The sequence below is a fragment of the Typopeltis vanoorti genome, chromosome 9 (genome assembly GCF_054136105.1).
Source record: "Typopeltis vanoorti isolate ZY-2024b chromosome 9, IOZ_Tvanoo_1.0, whole genome shotgun sequence".
Lineage (NCBI taxonomy): Eukaryota > Metazoa > Arthropoda > Arachnida > Uropygi > Thelyphonidae > Typopeltis > Typopeltis vanoorti.
In genome coordinates, this window is record NC_143557.1 from 78,711,324 (window position 1) to 78,728,812 (window position 17,489).

General features: G+C 33.2%; 1 protein-coding gene and 1 non-coding gene across 2 annotated transcripts in view; one reads left to right on the plus strand and one right to left on the minus strand.

The window, feature by feature from the left end:
* LOC150103176 (N-terminal EF-hand calcium-binding protein 1-like) overlaps nt 1–13,765 on the minus strand; it is a 60,705-nt gene extending 46,940 nt beyond the window's left edge. Inside the window, exons 1-6 of the mRNA XM_090397942.1 lie at nt 13,688–13,765; nt 13,546–13,570; nt 11,675–11,783; nt 10,109–10,232; nt 7,770–7,912; nt 6,563–6,678 (exon numbers count right to left, since the gene is read on the minus strand). Of these exons, the coding sequence (XP_090254068.1) occupies nt 6,563–6,678; nt 7,770–7,912; nt 10,109–10,232; nt 11,675–11,783; nt 13,546–13,570; nt 13,688–13,744 (574 nt within the window). The 5' untranslated portion in view covers nt 13,745–13,765. The remainder of the gene's footprint in view (nt 1–6,562; nt 6,679–7,769; nt 7,913–10,108; nt 10,233–11,674; nt 11,784–13,545; nt 13,571–13,687) is intronic.
* Nucleotides 13,766–15,700: 1,935 nt separating this feature from the next.
* Nucleotides 15,701–15,773, plus strand: TRNAR-CCU (transfer RNA arginine (anticodon CCU)). Its single transcript has one exon. It is a non-coding gene; the product is annotated as a tRNA-Arg (tRNA).
* The last annotated feature ends 1,716 nt before the right edge of the window (nt 15,774–17,489 follow it).

Below are 17,489 nucleotides of genomic sequence, written 5' to 3' on the forward strand. Positions count from 1 at the left end.
ACAGTTTAGTATAATTCAAAATTACTTAAAAATGAAATCCATTCTTCTTGTTTTGTTTTGAGCGAAAAGGTCAATAACTTTTTCCTTAATGTTTGTAGGACTGTCGAAGAATTTGTAGTTCACTTACAGTCACTACTGTCACAGAACTTATTTCTTGAGGTTGCATTTCTGAGGTCATAATTATCAATAATCCCAATAATGTTCTAAAATAAAAATTATGACAAATATTATGTCTTTAACTGTAATGTCCAAATATTTAAAGAGACGGAGTAAACACGATAAGCACTACGAACACTCTACTACTGGCGCAAACTGCATATAAACAACAGTGGAACTGCGTGACGGACAGTACCGCATTACGCTAATATCTCGCCTCTCACAATGACGTGCATATGCTTGAGCGCGTAGCAAATACTAGCAATATGACACTATGGTAAACACACTGCTGCTAGCGTCCTTCGCACTCCTAAGTGCTACAAGATGGATTTTTATTATTTTTATACAAAATAAGAGAATTGTATAGATTGTTGATGATAAATTAAATATTACAAGCAAATATAAATAAATTAATAAATATATATATTTATATATCGAAAAAAATTGGGGGTTTGCAGTTTCGCAGTGCCTATGCACGAGCCGCCCCTGTTCGCTTCCATATTAAAAATGCATCAGAGTTGTGCCTATGTAACGCTGTATTGGAAGGAGAATGAATATTACAGACGACTCCCAAGACCGTAAACTGGCAGGGATCACAGGAGGAGTTCGTTGTAATGGATAGTTTTCAAAAGGGAATATTATTTTAACATAGCATTCTAGATATAGAGTGTTTCTTTGGAACTTTTTTTTCCGCAGTTTGTTATAGTGAGCGAATTTGTTAGTGGTGGTTGCTGTAGTGAGAGTCAACTGTATAAGTTCGTACGATTCTAGTCATCTGCTAAAGAAATTTTCTATACCTTTTTAGCCAATTTCAGAATTTTTCGATCAATGTCCCCCCCCCCCCCCCCATAGGAACTCGCCTTTTTAATTATACAGTGAAAAACCTGAGCTTGAAAATCACATGCTTTCACTTAAATTAGTTTCACTTAAATTAATAACTTAAATTAGTTAAAATTACGGTAGACAGCTGCCGCACGAGATGGCGGCAGCTGTCTACCGTATTCCATCGTTATTTATGGAAGAAATAATAGTGTCTAACGGCTCGACTTTCTGTATGTAGTGATATTATTATTATTATTCCTGATACCTCCAAGGAGTGAGAAAACTCATCGCGGGAGGACACCTACAACTGTCTCAACCACTACACCGAACATCTACTACGAATCATCTCCATCAACGCTATCTACCGCCCACCTCCACCACCACCACAACTAGTATTTTTTTGTCTGTAAATTGTGTGTTCTGAAGGGCCGATTTGTCTGTATGCGGGATGAAAAACCCGAGTTTCCTGTAGAAAAAACCCTGTTACCTCCGTATGAGATCGGCTAACTCACCTTCGATTGAAATCGTCCAGATAAAGATTCCTCCAGATAATCGTCCAGATAAAAACTTGTTCCAATCGAAGGGCACAATGTACCGTGGTTCTTCCAATTGCGCTACGGAGGCTTTATATTAATAAACTCTCTATAAACACTTTACAAACACTCTATATTAATCAATGACTGCCAGGTGACAGTCACATAGATAAGTATAAAATTAAATTCCATGGGGAGACACATGTGATTATTGATACCTAAAGATTTACACTTTTTAGAGCTCGAAAGGAAATCTAATTTAGTGGGCTTACTGCTACTACTTGCTTGTTTGCTTGTCGTATGATATCTCTGTCGTACGAAAACGTTAGTTAGGGAGCTCAGTCTTATTTCCTTTGGGGAATAAAATACATCAGATGATTTATTTTATTTATTTATGCAGGGGCATAGATGGAGGGGCAGCACTTTGCGTTTAACAAATCTTGCCATACTGTCCATAGAACAACAACTGAGTGATGAAATAGACTTCGACAATGTCATCGACGATTTTGCTAACGAAAAAGCAAGAAAAATAACATTTTAGAATGTTGGAATTAAAGTTTTACTTCAAAAATAAACAGTGTTTTAATTTATTTCCCTATACGTCGTTTTGACTATTTGTAGCATTTTTGGTGTGTATTGAGAAGGGGCGACAAACTCAGGGACGGCCCTCGGCGGCAAAAGCTTAGCTACGCCACTGTATTTATTTTTACAGTGAAATTGCGTAGGATCGATATGAGTCACTGCGTAATTACTTCCGAAAGGCAAAATACTCGCCTTCCCTCATCTTTATGGAACCAAAAGATAATCATGGACTTCTTATGAAATCTTAAGATGTTGGAGTTAACTTCATTATTTTCTCAAAATCATCGTTTTTAGGCTTCATTTGATACACGACTTAGTTTAATCAGTGGCTCATTATATACACAGTCCAGCCTTTCTTTAGTACAGAATTGGCGATAACTGTGCTCCTGCTCGCCAAGTACTTAAACGCCTTATAAAATCCATGGCAATTTAAATATAATATTGAGCATTAATAAAGATGGAAAGGCAGCGTGTGCTTTTTTTTTTTTTTTTGCAAAAAAGCACGCTGCCTAAATACAGAACAATCACACTCCTCAGAAATGGCAAAACGCAATTCAGGCGAATGCATCTTGTATTCCGTTTTGCATGGGCATCTCATGTAACTAATTCTTATCTAAGTATTAATAATCCTGAATGAAATGAAAGTACATTTTGCTTGTTCCTGAGATGTTGGAGGGCCATTCATCTTCGCTTCTAAAAGGAGTATTAATTACAGGAAGGCACATGTTTTAAGAGAAGAAAGAAAAATAGCATTATGCAATCATTTTAGGCGTTTCCCAAAATACTTAAACATCCATTGGATTTTTTTCTCCGTCTAAGCACACACCATTGCTTTGCTTTTGATGACCAAATTTTAACGAATCTGGTATTAAAAAAAAAAATCAGCACGCCTTTTTATTCCAGTATACAGGGAGTAAGCGAGGCCAGTTAGCCCTATCTACTTTTGGAGACTGAGTGGGCAGTTCAATCTCCACTGGTACCCAATCAGAGATAAATGGCCAAAGGCTATCACTAATTAAGCAGCACACAGTGAAGAGAGACGGCTCAACATGAGCCGCCATCTCGTGGTCCCTAACCCTAACACGATATATTTAATGTCTGAAATAATGTGGGTTCTACGGTCGATTTTCTTAAGTTTATGGGACGAAAAACCCGAGTTTCTGGGAGAAAAAACCCGCTTGCCCGTGCCAGAGATCGACTAACTCGGGAAACGGTCGAAAAAAGGCTTAGAAAAATTTCCTCTAGTCGCCGACTAGAATCGAAAGCAAGTCTTCCTTTGTGCGGTTAAGCGCCGTGGTGTGCAAACGCATGGAGTCTAAAATTGCCAAGAGATACAATTTTGGCTTAAATCGCACCATTTTTATGCGAAACGTTTCAAAATTGTGCTGAATTAGCTGTTGCAAATGACAACAAGAAAACGGACTACCATGCAGAAGATGGGAGGGGGAATATCTCAGAGTTCAGTTGTTGATGAGGTTGCTGTAATAATGAATGGGTAATTGTACAATAATGCTAGAAGCACAGTTTTTTTAGTATTATCTCCTTATTTGTTTATAAAAATCATGTGTCGCGATTGTCTTATAACAAGCATGTAACACAGACGGTTTGATTTCCAATTTCGTGTACCAGAAAAAAAGATGATTCATAGATGATGTTGTATTATAGCTTAGTATGTTTGCTTATTAACAGAAATCATGCATTTTAATACTGAAAATGAAAAAGAGATGTTTGTGTAATAGGCTAGATTCTAGTTACCGACTAGAGAAAGTTTTTTTCCATAGCTTTTAGAAATTTTTCTAGAATTTTTTTTCTTCAGTCAGTTCCTGAATCACTTGATATTTGGAACAGTCAAGTAGGATTTTCTTTTTCTGCTTCGGAAACGCGTGACAAATCCACTATAGATTCTCAATATTTCAGAAAATAATATAATTTGGAGTTGGCAACCAGAGGTGGGTGCAACTGTCTACCGTACTCTCATTATACGTAAATTTACAAATCATGGGTAGAAATTAAGTCCTACTCAATAATGACTGAGGGAGGAAACCGTTTATGAGGAACTCTATGAGGAACTCCTTTAACTCTAAGAAGGCATTAGAGGATTTTTAATGCAAATATTACAATTTTAAAGATAATGTGTCAAACGCTGTTGAATACTATATATAGCAACTGTTTGACTTTGATTTCAACTGGAGGAGTGTGACGTGAATTTTGATAATATAATGCATTTTTTACCTGTTGTTAAAGGTAAGATGAATTAGGACGAATTATCGAATGTGCAATAATAGATTATTTACTAAGTCATATAAATGAAGATTTTTTACTCAATTCGGTTGAAATAAGGATGGACATGGAATAACCGTTTTAAATCTGCAGCTTCAAAAGGAAGAAAATTTTTGTTTCTTTATGATGTTTGATGTGACTTCACGAAGAATCTTCAAAAATATCCATACTGCATATACTGGAAGGAAATATTGAAGGGCTCTGCTACTTCAAGCCTACAATTAGATAAGTGATAGTATTACATCCAGTTATGATTCCACGTATTTAAAATTTTTAAAATTTTTTAGTAGCCATTCCGGTTCTTTCTGAAACAATGATTTGGATTACATAAGCCATAGAACTTAAGTTGCCAAAAATTTCAAAGTTATTTTAGGAAAAAGGGTGAGAGTTAATTTGAAAATTAGGAAAAAGTTGATTCACAAAACATAATGAGTAATGAAGTTTATGTTGAACCAGAAGCCACTAGTTAATTATCAAATGAATTGTAACATTGGGTGTAAGCTACTTAATAATGTATCCAGCAATGAAGGGTACACTGATCACTTCTCTCTCTCTCTCTCTCTCTCTCTCTCTCTCTCTCTCTCTCTCATACTATACACAAAAATCGGTGATGTTGTACAGACATAAAATACTGGTCATTAAGGGATGCAGCAGAGAAATGACAAGCAGGCTCCATTAATTGCCTAAAACCTCTAATTAGAGGACTCAATCCATATCGAACTGATGAGGAATGGATAAATGGTACCAGATTTGACTTTCACCGTGATGTTTCTTAGAAGTTCACAGAATAAACAGTTATTTGCAGTGGCGGCTCGTCCATAAGGGCTTGCAGGCCTGCATTGAATGCAGCTCCAGCGTTGAGTATACTAACGAGTAGTACTGGCTAGTATACTCAACGCTGGAGCTGCATTCAATGCAGCCCTGCAGGCCCTTATGGAGGATCTTCCACTGGTTATTTGTAGGAATATTATTAGATCAAAACTTTAAGTGACAATATGTGGATGAACTCGTAAAGAGGGAAAAGTGCAGAATAGTTTACTTCACTTCCAAAATGTTATCAGAATGATTAAATGTTAAGCAAGAAAAAGCAGTATTTTGGTTTTTCAAATTTATGGAGAAAAAAAAAAAGTGTGAGCTACTTATATAAGGTGGCGGCCAGTGAAAATTTTAATTGGAAGTGCTGCATATACAAAAAAAAAAAAAAAAAAAAAAAAAAAATTTTTTTTCTAATCCGTAACGAATTTATTAATAAATAAATTTACATATTAAAAATTGCTTTATTAAAAATATTTCATCCTCACCACGAACAAACACCAATAATAAAAGTTTCGTATCAATAGCAATGACAAGCGCAAACGAATATCGGCGTTAGATCGCAGTGCATTTGTTTCGTGTAACAATAATTGAAAAACTATAATTCTTTTCATATTTTCACAGTGACACTCACCATAATTCAGCCTTGTATCTATAATAAATAATTATATGTTATTTTAACAAAATAAAATAAGATTTACAAAAAATAGTTAACCACGCACACGCACCAATAATAGACGTTTCATATCTCACAGAAATAAGGCGTGTAAGCATACTAACTGCCGTTTGAGCAGTTACAGTTGGGAATGACGTAACGTGCGATGACAATCGCAAACTATCGGCGTTAGATCGCAGTGCATTTATTTCATAATCTAAAACGTTAATCGAACAATTCCAAGTTTTAACTATTCAATCAATGTCAAAACATAAGCTGTAACCTTTAACATGTTGTATTGCATTTATATAATGTTGTAAGCATTGTTAGTATTTATAAACACAAACAAAATTTAATGTTTTTATTTTTTTCCGTGGGGATACTGCAGTGGCGCAGTGCTTATGTACGGGCCGCCACTGGTAGCAGCCAAATAAAATAAAAACCGTTAGGCTTCAAGGAAACAAAGCCTAACTAAAAGAAGACACAGTAACACAAAACTGATGTCCTAAACATTTTTCACTATTAATTTTAGATAAAAAAAAGGCTAATAAACAAAAAAATCCAAATTGTTATAGCAATTTTGGAGATATTTTTATGGAAGAAACCCATCTCATAAGTGAACAAATACGATATTATTTATCGCTTGATTAGCCATTATCCGATTTCTTTCATTGTAGCATTTTGCATATTTAAATATTCAGAAATGAAAATATCACCATACCTTCCAAGTGGAGGGAAGTCTGTGTAACCATTTGCCGTTTGATTCTTACAGGTGGTCGCACTGTAGGACACATTTGAAGTGATTTTGATGTGACTTTAAATGGAGGTGGAGATTGTCTGTAAAATATGAAGGAAAGGACCCATGAATAATTTGTTACCGTTATTGCCAAATAACATTATGATCACACACAACGGATACATTATAATTTAAAATAAACTATGCATTCATACTAGTATTTTGGGTGGAATCTTATAAATATGTACTCATTTTTAATATAAAATAATTTATAAGAACTTAAACGTATTTAAATATACTTAAATTAAAGTTTTCTAAATTTAATAAAATACCTAGATTAACTGCCAGTACTTCCGGATGACTTCATTTGCTATAAACTCTTGCTTTCATTTTTAAAGAGTATGTTCTGGATTTTTCATTTGCCTGACAGAGAGATATCAACGAGAATAAAGTCGCTTGCGTAGGTATTTTTCGTGTACACACGAAATTCTTGATGCTGTTTTTAGCATACTGACATATATTTCACAGGGCCATCCTACTAAAAAAATTACATTGCATAATAACATTCAGACTGTCGCCTATATAGCCTTGTGACGTTGACATAAGGCTATAAAAGCAATATATAACGCTAAATTGTATTATAGACTGCTTTATTGATCCTAACTTTTTTTCAATTGATTCCCAAGTTACTGTTTTTTTTTTAGTAGTGTTTTTCTCTCGTAAATGCGGGTATTAACTCCACAGCTCAGAAAAGGCAACTTAATAACTCACACTTTTTCCTATAATAATACCAGTTAGAGTTAAGATAACTGATGCCATGGTGCCGGTTGTCACTCGTATTCTTATCACCTAAAAGTCCACAACTTATCAGTAGAAGTTAACTCAACTACTTGATAAATAACTAAGGCTGGAAACTTGCTGCCTACCAATTTCCAAAAGTCAGTGCTAAAAGAGGTCTCATATACTCACTTTAGGAAATGAAAAGTCGTTAGAGATATGCATATGTGTGTGTGTGTGTGTGTGTGTGTGTGTGTGTGTGCATAACATAATACCCATAAGTAAGTTCATGTATCGCAGTAAGGTAGTTATCTAATCAACACACACACAATTTTTTTTTTTTGCTTTTGATAATAAAAAAATTTTGATTGATTTTAATAATAATATAAGTTTAAAAAAGTTAAATTATTTTTACCTGTCAATGATAGGAATAGTTTCCTCGTCTAATTTCGATGCAGTGCCATCTAGTAGTTGAGAAAAGCGAGCAAGTTGAAATTGAGTTTCTCGAAACATGAAACGTATTACAAATTGTTCAGGGATAAGATAGGTAGGATATTTCTGAAATAAAAAAAAAAAAATATATATATATATATATTTCAAAAATAAAAAATAAAAATGGACATTTTCTTATTTTGTGTGTGAACATCTCTCTCTCTCTCTCTCTCTCTCTCTCTCTCTCTCTCTCTCTCTCTCTCTCTCTCTCTCACGGACTATTATGAACTGTGCACAGTTCATAATAGTTCGTGGTATATGTACAGCATCAGTTCCATTCTACACTCTGCAGATATCAGCAACGAAGGTAAAAATAGTTTGTTCTACATGAAGGGTAGGGTAGAGGTGTTATATATAATTACAAAGCTTCGGAATAATTTTGTCAATTTTAATTCTTCTTCAAAAACAAAAACAAAAAGTTAATTTGTGCTTGAGTTCTTGTGCCACGTTAGCTGCTTTCTGGATTTAGTTCACATTGTCTCCCCACAGTACGCATGGGGTGCTTTGAAATATCCTTTTTTATTGCCATTACGCTTTTAATTATTACATAATCATAATCCTTATAATTATACAACTACAGTTGGTCCTCTGGAATTTCGGGATTCTCCTGAAGGATAGGTGTATATTTCCTACATGTAAGTGTATTCCTACACCTGCATTGTACGTGTAAATATTCCCCAGGTGTATATTTCTCCTTAAGGTAGTATTTAACAGGAATGCCGATAATCCGTACAATTTTATAATGAATACTATTTATCTTTATCTAATAATTTGTCAGGATTTCTTTTGGTCCTTTGATTCAACTAAGGCGAAATTTAATATCAAAATACTGTATATACATTTTCTCGAGGTCACCATAAATTGTACTGTATATGATGAATCCTTGCTAATACCAAGGATTCATCATATACAATTTGGAGACGGAGGGAAGTAGCACAAAATCCTGAAATTAGACTTGTATAATTTACGGAAGAGCTCCTTCCGATTTTTTTTTTAATGAAGCTTTTAGTATTTTCAGGCAGTGACCCCCTGAAAGAATCCCTTTCCAATGATATAAAATGTTAAGTTGCTAGGCCAAGTAAATGAAGTCCACATATCAAACTAGGACAATAATGGCACAGTTACGAACTAATTCAGAGGCTAGAGTAAATTTGGACAATTCAGATGGAATTTAAATTAGATAAGTAACTATATCTTGAGGACGGGATATAGTTTACGTGAAGCATAGGTTTGTTTTAGCTGGAAAAAACACTTTTATCTCACACAATGACTATTATATGGAAGAAGAATGTCTTTTGCCTTTCAGACGATAAAAGTTTGCATTTCAAATAGCGAATTTAACCATCCTTATTAAATGCATGTCAGCCGAAAGCTTGGATCGATCTAGTTTGTGTTCTATGTGATGAGCTACTCCAGAAAACCTGAAGTTCGATTAAAAATCAAAACTACAGATAAGCTGAATACCTTCCTGTTTCCTTCTAATTCGTCGTAATAGTCGAATTTGTTTCAAGCGCATGCTGAAGAACATGAGAAGTGAAGAACATCGTATACCAACACAAAAGCTGTTATACTGTGATTGCGGACTAGAACTCAGACGAGTAATTAAAACGGGATCTAACATTTTTCTTTCTCTGTCTTTTCTTCCTGAAAGTCTAAATACCTGTAGTGTAATCTGCTACTGAAAATAGGCGACTTCTCACATAATACGGAACAGCTAGTAACTCATTCTGCGGTTGAACAGCATGTAAATAAAATCTGTGGCATCCATTTCTGCTGACTATACAAGAGACTGAAAAGAGGTTGGCAAACTTTAGATACTCGCCAAGAGCAAATAATATGTATTAAGCTTCAGTGCCGTTGACATATTTTTGGCTCAATTAGTACATTTGTATTTTTAGCTACAAAAGTGAACATAAAAATTACGCACTGAGCGTACAAAAGAAAATAGAGTCGATGTAACAAATTTACTTTGGCGCATTTCAGCAAAATCAAAATGAAATCTTTAAACTGTTGCAATAAAACTGGTTTTGAAGCTCAAGAATTTCCAAAGTTTCAAATAAAATAAAATCGAAAAGAAATATATATAATATGTGGATATTTCTGTCTGGATATGTTTGATAAAAAAAATAGCGAATTATTTAATAAATATATTATTTAATCTAATTGTTTTTTACTAGCAACATAATTAATGCATTATTTAATTTGAAAATAAAATTTATGGTTATGAATTAGATTATGCGGCACATATCCTAATTAGAATACCTTTTCAGAACTAGATAGAACGTGACCAACTGCAGAATTCAAATCCTCCAATGCTGCTAAAACGGAAGCAAATGGTCCAATATGTCTCCAAAGAAATGCGCAAAGTTCTGCTGCATCAACTGACCTGTAAATAAACAAAGTTCTTGATGAAAACGATAACTTCTTGGAATTAAATGATCATTCTATGGTCCTGAATTTATTTTATAATTAAATATAAAAGAAATTTAGTATATAATTAAATAGATATTTGAAAATTTAGTAAACAAATTATGACATAATTTTAAAATTCGTATATTTATTTTTAAATTCATGCTTGCAATTTAAAAGTGTCTTTTATCAACTAAAAAATAAAATAAAAATAATCATGAGAATTGTACAATTAATTTTGAACGTAGTATTTATTTCAAAGATAGGGGCGCCAAATCGTAAAAAATTGGAATGTAAACAAATTCGTTAAACTATTTACATTAGTAGTGCCATCTACTGGTAGACCGCGAAGTTGTCTCTGTTCTTAAAACGATATCGAAATATCGTGGTTCATTCATATTCATGGTAAGCTTCTGCAAATATTTATAGAGAACATGATAATAGTAAAAGCTTTCGGCTGAAGGCTGTTATTACTATCGTGTTCTCACTTTTCAGTAGTTAACTTTCCTTAATGATTGCGTACCGTAATTTAATACCTGGAAATTCATAACTTACAACTATTAAATTAGTGGAAGCAGACGAAACGTTTTTGATGTTATTTGAACGCAGTGAGCGCTACGGGTAAAACAAAATTATTATTATTATTATTATTATTATTATTATTATTATTATTATTATTATTATTATTATGTTTAAATTATGTTCACTAGTTATTGTTCAAGTGGTAACTGGATTGCATATTCCATAAAAAAATGGAATATGCAATCCAATATATGGAATATGGAATATTTATTTACAGGTATAACGATTCATGCATTGATAAGGAAGAAGCAGTAATATAATTGCTTTATGGTGGCTTAGTGCAATCGATACGACCTGCTTCGCGGTAGCCTAGCCTACACACTAATGAATAAATCGTTATAAAATTTTAATTTATGCTAATTAATTAAACTAATTAACAACAATTAATTTTATGCAGTTATGATTTAATACTGCATCTTTACGTTTGTTTACATGTCTCTCGACTGCAAATTGCATGTACAGTCTGTAAATGTTTTTCTGTGCGTACGTTTTGATAAATTTTAACTTTTTATAATAGATTTATGTATACTTTCTGGTAGTAAATGATAAAATAGAATAATATTAATAATGACAATTTTATATCTACATATATTTTATGCATTGATGACATACTTAACTTTTTCTTAATATATTCGATATTTCTAGGCTACGCAGGGTTATCTGCGAGTTTTTTTTTTTAATTATCGCAAATCTCCAAAAAAGTTTCTAATATATTTATTCAAAAAAAAAAAAAAAAACGCGTGTAAGTAGACCCGCGTTCATCAAGGGTCAAATTGAAGCCTTTGGCTCTTCATCTATCTAATGGAATATGCAATTCAGTGAAAGAATGGAACTTACCCCGTATTATGGATATCGAAGTCATGAAACAGCTCTTCTAGTTCTCCTTCTGTCAAGATACCATCCCAGAAAAAATCAACAAATTCATCGCGAGACAAAACACCATCACCTAAAAAGACACTCGCTTTTATATTGTAAGCTCTCCGAAATATTTGTTAGTACGTTTTTTAACTATATGTTGGCATATAAATTAAAATAATATATATTAATGATTTTAATTAATTTCTTTTGCAATAATCAGTACTTTAAATATCAAGAATGGCACGGTATGATATTTATAAATATGTAATATTCTGTAATGACAATTAATTCTATTCATTAAAGCAATTTACTTTTAAATATGTGTTTGTGTGCGGGTGCGTGTGCGCGCTGTAAATATAATAATTCTATTTGCAAGTATAATCGAATGTTCTTTGAATATACTCTTGAACAACTCGAGAGTTAGGGGCTCCGACCTCCGCGTTGTTTGAAAATCCGCGTATAACTTTTGACTCCCCAAAATCTTAACTAATAATAGCCTACTGTTGACCGGAAGCCTTACCAATAATAAACAGTCAATTAATTAACACATATTTTGAATGGTATGGATGTATTATATACCATATTCTTATAATAAAGTAAGCTAGAGGAAACAAAATGTCATTAAAGAAAATCATAAGGAAGAGAAAATATATTTTTATCGATACCGTAAGTTTACGTCGTCTGTTTACAAGATGAATCGTATGTCTGTCAGTACCTAAATCAGTGTTGTCTTATATGATACAAAACGTTGTAGATGTTATACGTATTACTAACACTAGACATCAAAAATGAAACGATAATGTGAAAAAGAAGTTCATATTTATTTACAGGTATAACGATTTTCATGCATTGATAAGGAAGAAGCAGTAATATAATTGCTTTATGGTGGCTTAGTGCAATCGATACGACCTGCTTCGCGGTAGCCTAGCCTACACACTAATGAATAAATCGTTATAAAATTTTAATTTATGCTAATTAATTAAACTAATTAACAACAATTAATTTTATGCAGTTATGATTTAATACTGCATCTTTACGTTTGTTTACATGTCTCTCGACTGCAAATTGCATGTACAGTCTGTAAATGTTTTTCTGTGCGTACGTTTTGATAAATTTTAACTTTTTATAATAGATTTATGTATACTTTCTGGTAGTAAATGATAAAATAGAATAATATTAATAATGACAATTTTATATCTACATATACAGTATTTTATGCATTGATGACATACTTAACTTTTTCTTAATATATTCGATATTTCTAGGCTACGCAGGGTTGTCTGCGAGTTTTTTTTTTTAATTATCGCAAATCTCCAAAAAAGTTTCTAATATATTTATTCAAAAAAAAAAAAAAAAAAAAACGCGTGTAAGTAGACCCGCGTTCATCAAGGGTCAAACGTACTCCCAAAGCACCTTTAATTGATTTAAATAAATAATAAATAATGCTTGATAATTCAGATCGGTGATATCTTTAATATAAATATTTTGTAAATTTGTTATATATCTAAAGTAACTTTATTTGAACCATAATGAACAGAAAATGATTTTAATTTTATGTCACAAATAGAAACATTTTAAATCAAGAAAAAAACAAAAGTTGTCGTCTGCGTGTATTATCGTGTCACGGGGTTAATAATAGAAGCATTGTATTCTGTGAACTTACTGACACAATTTAAGGCGAGTAAATTTGCTTTAAAAAAAGCCAGTTTTAATCTACAATACTATTTTCTTAACAGCAAAGATAAAAATATGTTAAATCTTAGTATACTTTTTTTAGCATAGCTGGAAGATACAATAAAGAGATCTTATTGTTTGTTCTTAACATTTTACAATTTCACTGCTAGGCTTACCATTGGCATCAGCTCTGTGGAACACCTGTGAAAAAAATTAACAAGTTTAGTAGTATCAACACACTTAATATCTTAAAGCAGTTATTAATGGATAATAATGATAAATTGCTATTACATTTTATATTATTTATGCTATTCTTACATTCAACAATACTGAAATTCCTTTCTGTAGTGAGAGAAATGGGTTATGCGGCTCCATGACAAGGCCTTGATGCTGCCCTCTACCGCCAGCAATAGCTCTTAAAATAAATGATGCTATTTTAGAGTTTGTTTGGAGCTTCGTTACGTCTTTCAAGGTTTGTAATCGAGTAATACTTACAGCGTAACACACACTTACGACATTAGCAATGCGTCCTTTATAGTACTGTCCATTCTTTTTCTGGCTTCCTATTCTATCTCATTAAGTTTTAATCTCCTATCCAATTGGTTAAATCTAGGCTGCACCCTGCGCGCGGTTTTATATATATATTTATACTCTGTGGCCACCTCAGTACAATTATAGTGCTAATTAAGATTTTATCGGTAAAACATTTTGCACTCTCCAGTAGTTTGTTCGTTGAAAGGTTACCAAGTTACAAAGCTATCCAGACAGTGGAGCTTTCCTAAAAGCGAATTACAAACATGAAATGTTATAATAGAGAGACAGAGAGAGAGAGAGAGAGAGAGAGAGAGAGAGAGAGAGAGAGAGAGAGAGAGAGAGAGAAGCAAGGTAGAAATGGAATGAGAGAAAATTAAAAATACAGAAAAAAGAAGGAAAGAAACGAGAAAGAGAAAAAGAAATATATTTGGAGGAAGCCAATGAAAGAATACAGAGAAAAAAGACAACGAATGGAAGAAAGAGAATCAGAGAGTATAGCTGATTGTATAAAACATCCCAGACTTGTGCACATTGCACAACAAGAAGAGTGTGGAACTTCCTAAAGCTCCGAGCAGACTAAATTAAGGACCATTTAATTTCCTCCGTCAGAGTTTGTGAACAGTTTAGTCTGACACGGGTAAATTCAAATAAGAGGCCTAACAAAGATAAAAAGCAGGGGGCGGGAGAGAAAACTGTCGTTGAAGAGAAATTAAAAAAAAAAAGGCGAATAAATAAAGTCCTAGGTACACAATGTAGAGAAAATTTAAAAAAAAAAAGCACTGACTAATTTTTATTGTTAGCATTTTTTTTTTTTTTTAATCAAGAGGTGCTGGCATTAACTATAATATGTATTCTCACATAAAAAGCAATCCTTGATAAACAAACTAAGTTTAAAATACTTAAATACGACTATGAATTTAAACTACAAATGACACGTAAGGACTGCAGAATATTTCATTGGTGTGTGTGTGTGTGTGTGTGTGCATGTGCAGGTACATTTTTGAGTTGCGATTTGCTAGCCACAGTTATCTGTAGGAATTTAGGGAGAAATATATTTCTGCTAGTCGAATTTCTAAACCTGTACTGGCGTTTGGAGTTTATAATCATATTATTTTTAAGCTTTTTTAATTGTTCTTATTTATGAAGCCTACCCCCCCCCCCTTTCAATATCAGTTTGTGTTAATAGCAGCTAAATTGTCATAAGTCAGTTTGTTTCTTTAATTTAGCTTAATAATCTTAACAGTAATAGTTTTCCCCCGTCACTCAGTAGTATAGTATTCGAAACTGTGGGATAAAGGTTCACCATATTGACTTATTCATAAATTACGTAAACTTTGTGTTTTGCATGGGGAGAGACCAAGTCAATCTTTTGTAACGGTAGCCACGAGCGCAAAATATTAGGAGGGGACTTCTGTTACTCGTTGAACAGAACAATAACACACTTCGTCGGTAAAAGCAGTCACGTAAATAATCGTTTCCGACTGTGTATATTATGACGTACTTTAAATGTGTTAAACATTTGGTTTAAATACTCGAGCTCCACTGTACCTTTCGCCTAAATATTTGGTTTCAAGATTGTGCTCAAAATTATTATTTCAGATTTGACATTTTGTTTCGGAATTGCTTGGTTTCGTTTAGCAAGACTGTCCCTGATGAGGCCTAATTCCAATTCACAATCGAAGATTTCTTAATGACTGATAAAATCAGGCACTAAGAAAATATAACATAAAAAGGATATAGAAGAGGGATTATCACAAGCATCGTTCTCTCTATGATAAGAGAAACAACTTCGGTACAGCCCCTGTGGCCTAATGGATAAGGCATCGGTCTCCTAAACCGGGGATTGCGGGTTCGAATCCCGCCAGGGGTAGTTTATTTTGTTTATATTATAGCCCATAAAAGAATATGTAATTTGGAACTTTTGTAATTGATTACGTTGGAAATACAGCAATCCATAATCAAATTCACAGATGCTGGCACACAACTTTGGTTGTTGTGAATTCTACTTACACTAAAAGCCCAAGTTCACCGCTTCTAAAATTCTGTTTTTATTAATCAGATGTCACTTCACAGTAAGTCACTTATTCTAATATATGTGTGCAATAAAGTTTACGCTATTGACCAACCAAAACAGGAGTTAGCAGGGGAGGGGAGGGGAGGGGGGGAACCGAATTGTTAGGTAATAACTGATCGGGGGTTGGGGGACTGCAGATATGCACACTGGAAATATTCACTTTACAATCACTCAAATACTATATATAATATGCAAATTGTATTATTGTTAGAATAAGTAAATATCATATAAATCGCTAAGGAGTTTCACAAATCAAATTAATAATGGAAAGTTTGTGTGATGGAACTCATTCTGTGATATGCTGATGAAAAGTAAACTGCTGCCTGCTCTTGAAAGATCTCCATCAGTTAAAATGGACTGCCAGTTAACTGGTTAATGGCTAATAACTTTGGTATTTTATATAAATATTTAATTTGGATACGTGATTGAATTAGACGTTGTTTTGTTTATCTATTTATTTTATTTATTCATGCAGTATTTTCAAATCGACTCTTGTGCCAGCTTAGGTCAGATATGCTAATTCATTGTTTGAGCCTCATAGAAAAATGAGAAATGACTGATTAAGTAAAAAAAAAAAAAATTATTGTCATTTTTAATTTTTATGATTGGTATAGTGCATTCTCTAGAATGCCACCAGACATGAAATGCCAGAGAGAAAAAAAATCCTTCGAGAATTGTAAGGTATTTGCGTGCCTCGTTTGGACGAGTGTTACTGGTTCTACTCCCCAACCAATAGTCTGTTGGGTTTCAAATCCCTCCGTGGATGTTTATGATTGTCTTGAACAGTGTGATAATTTCATCGGTCAGTGTCAGATCTCCTCGCCGCTTATTGGAGGGCCGAAGTGGCTTATAAAGTTCAACGTTTGTCTCCAGAGCAAAGTTGCTGGATTATATAATAAAAATGGACAAAAATACTTAGCTCACCACGGTACAACTTTTCATGGGTGGTCGTCAGATAAAAAAAAACCGAATCAAATTTCCTAGAAATGCTGCGAAATCTGCTGATTCATCATCAAGGAAGCAGTCGATCAACCAGTTTATTTTAATTTCGCTCTACAGAACAAAATTTTGAAAAATAATACAAAAGCAACAGCTGATCCAGATTACAAAATGCAGAAAGTTACAGACAGCAGTATACATCATCATCATTATAGACATATATGTAAGAAGAGAAGCATAATAAATACAAAAAGTGTAGTTAGAAAAAGTTAGGTTTTTAAGAAAATAAACAGAGCAGCTAAGTAGCGCCATTTATATGTTATATACACAAAGATCCTTTAATCACTATTAATTAATTAGTATATGTGAACTATTTCACGAAGATTAATTTATACAATTATTTTGAATAAACTTTCTTAATTTCGGTAGAAAAATAAATATACTTTCATTGGATTCCTGTATTTGTCTGGGTTGATTTCATTTCTTAGTGTTCAAGATCGCTGTTGATTTTTTTTTTTTTCTCACCAAGTGTTTATGAATTGCAACTTTATGTGATTTTGAAACTATAGTTTA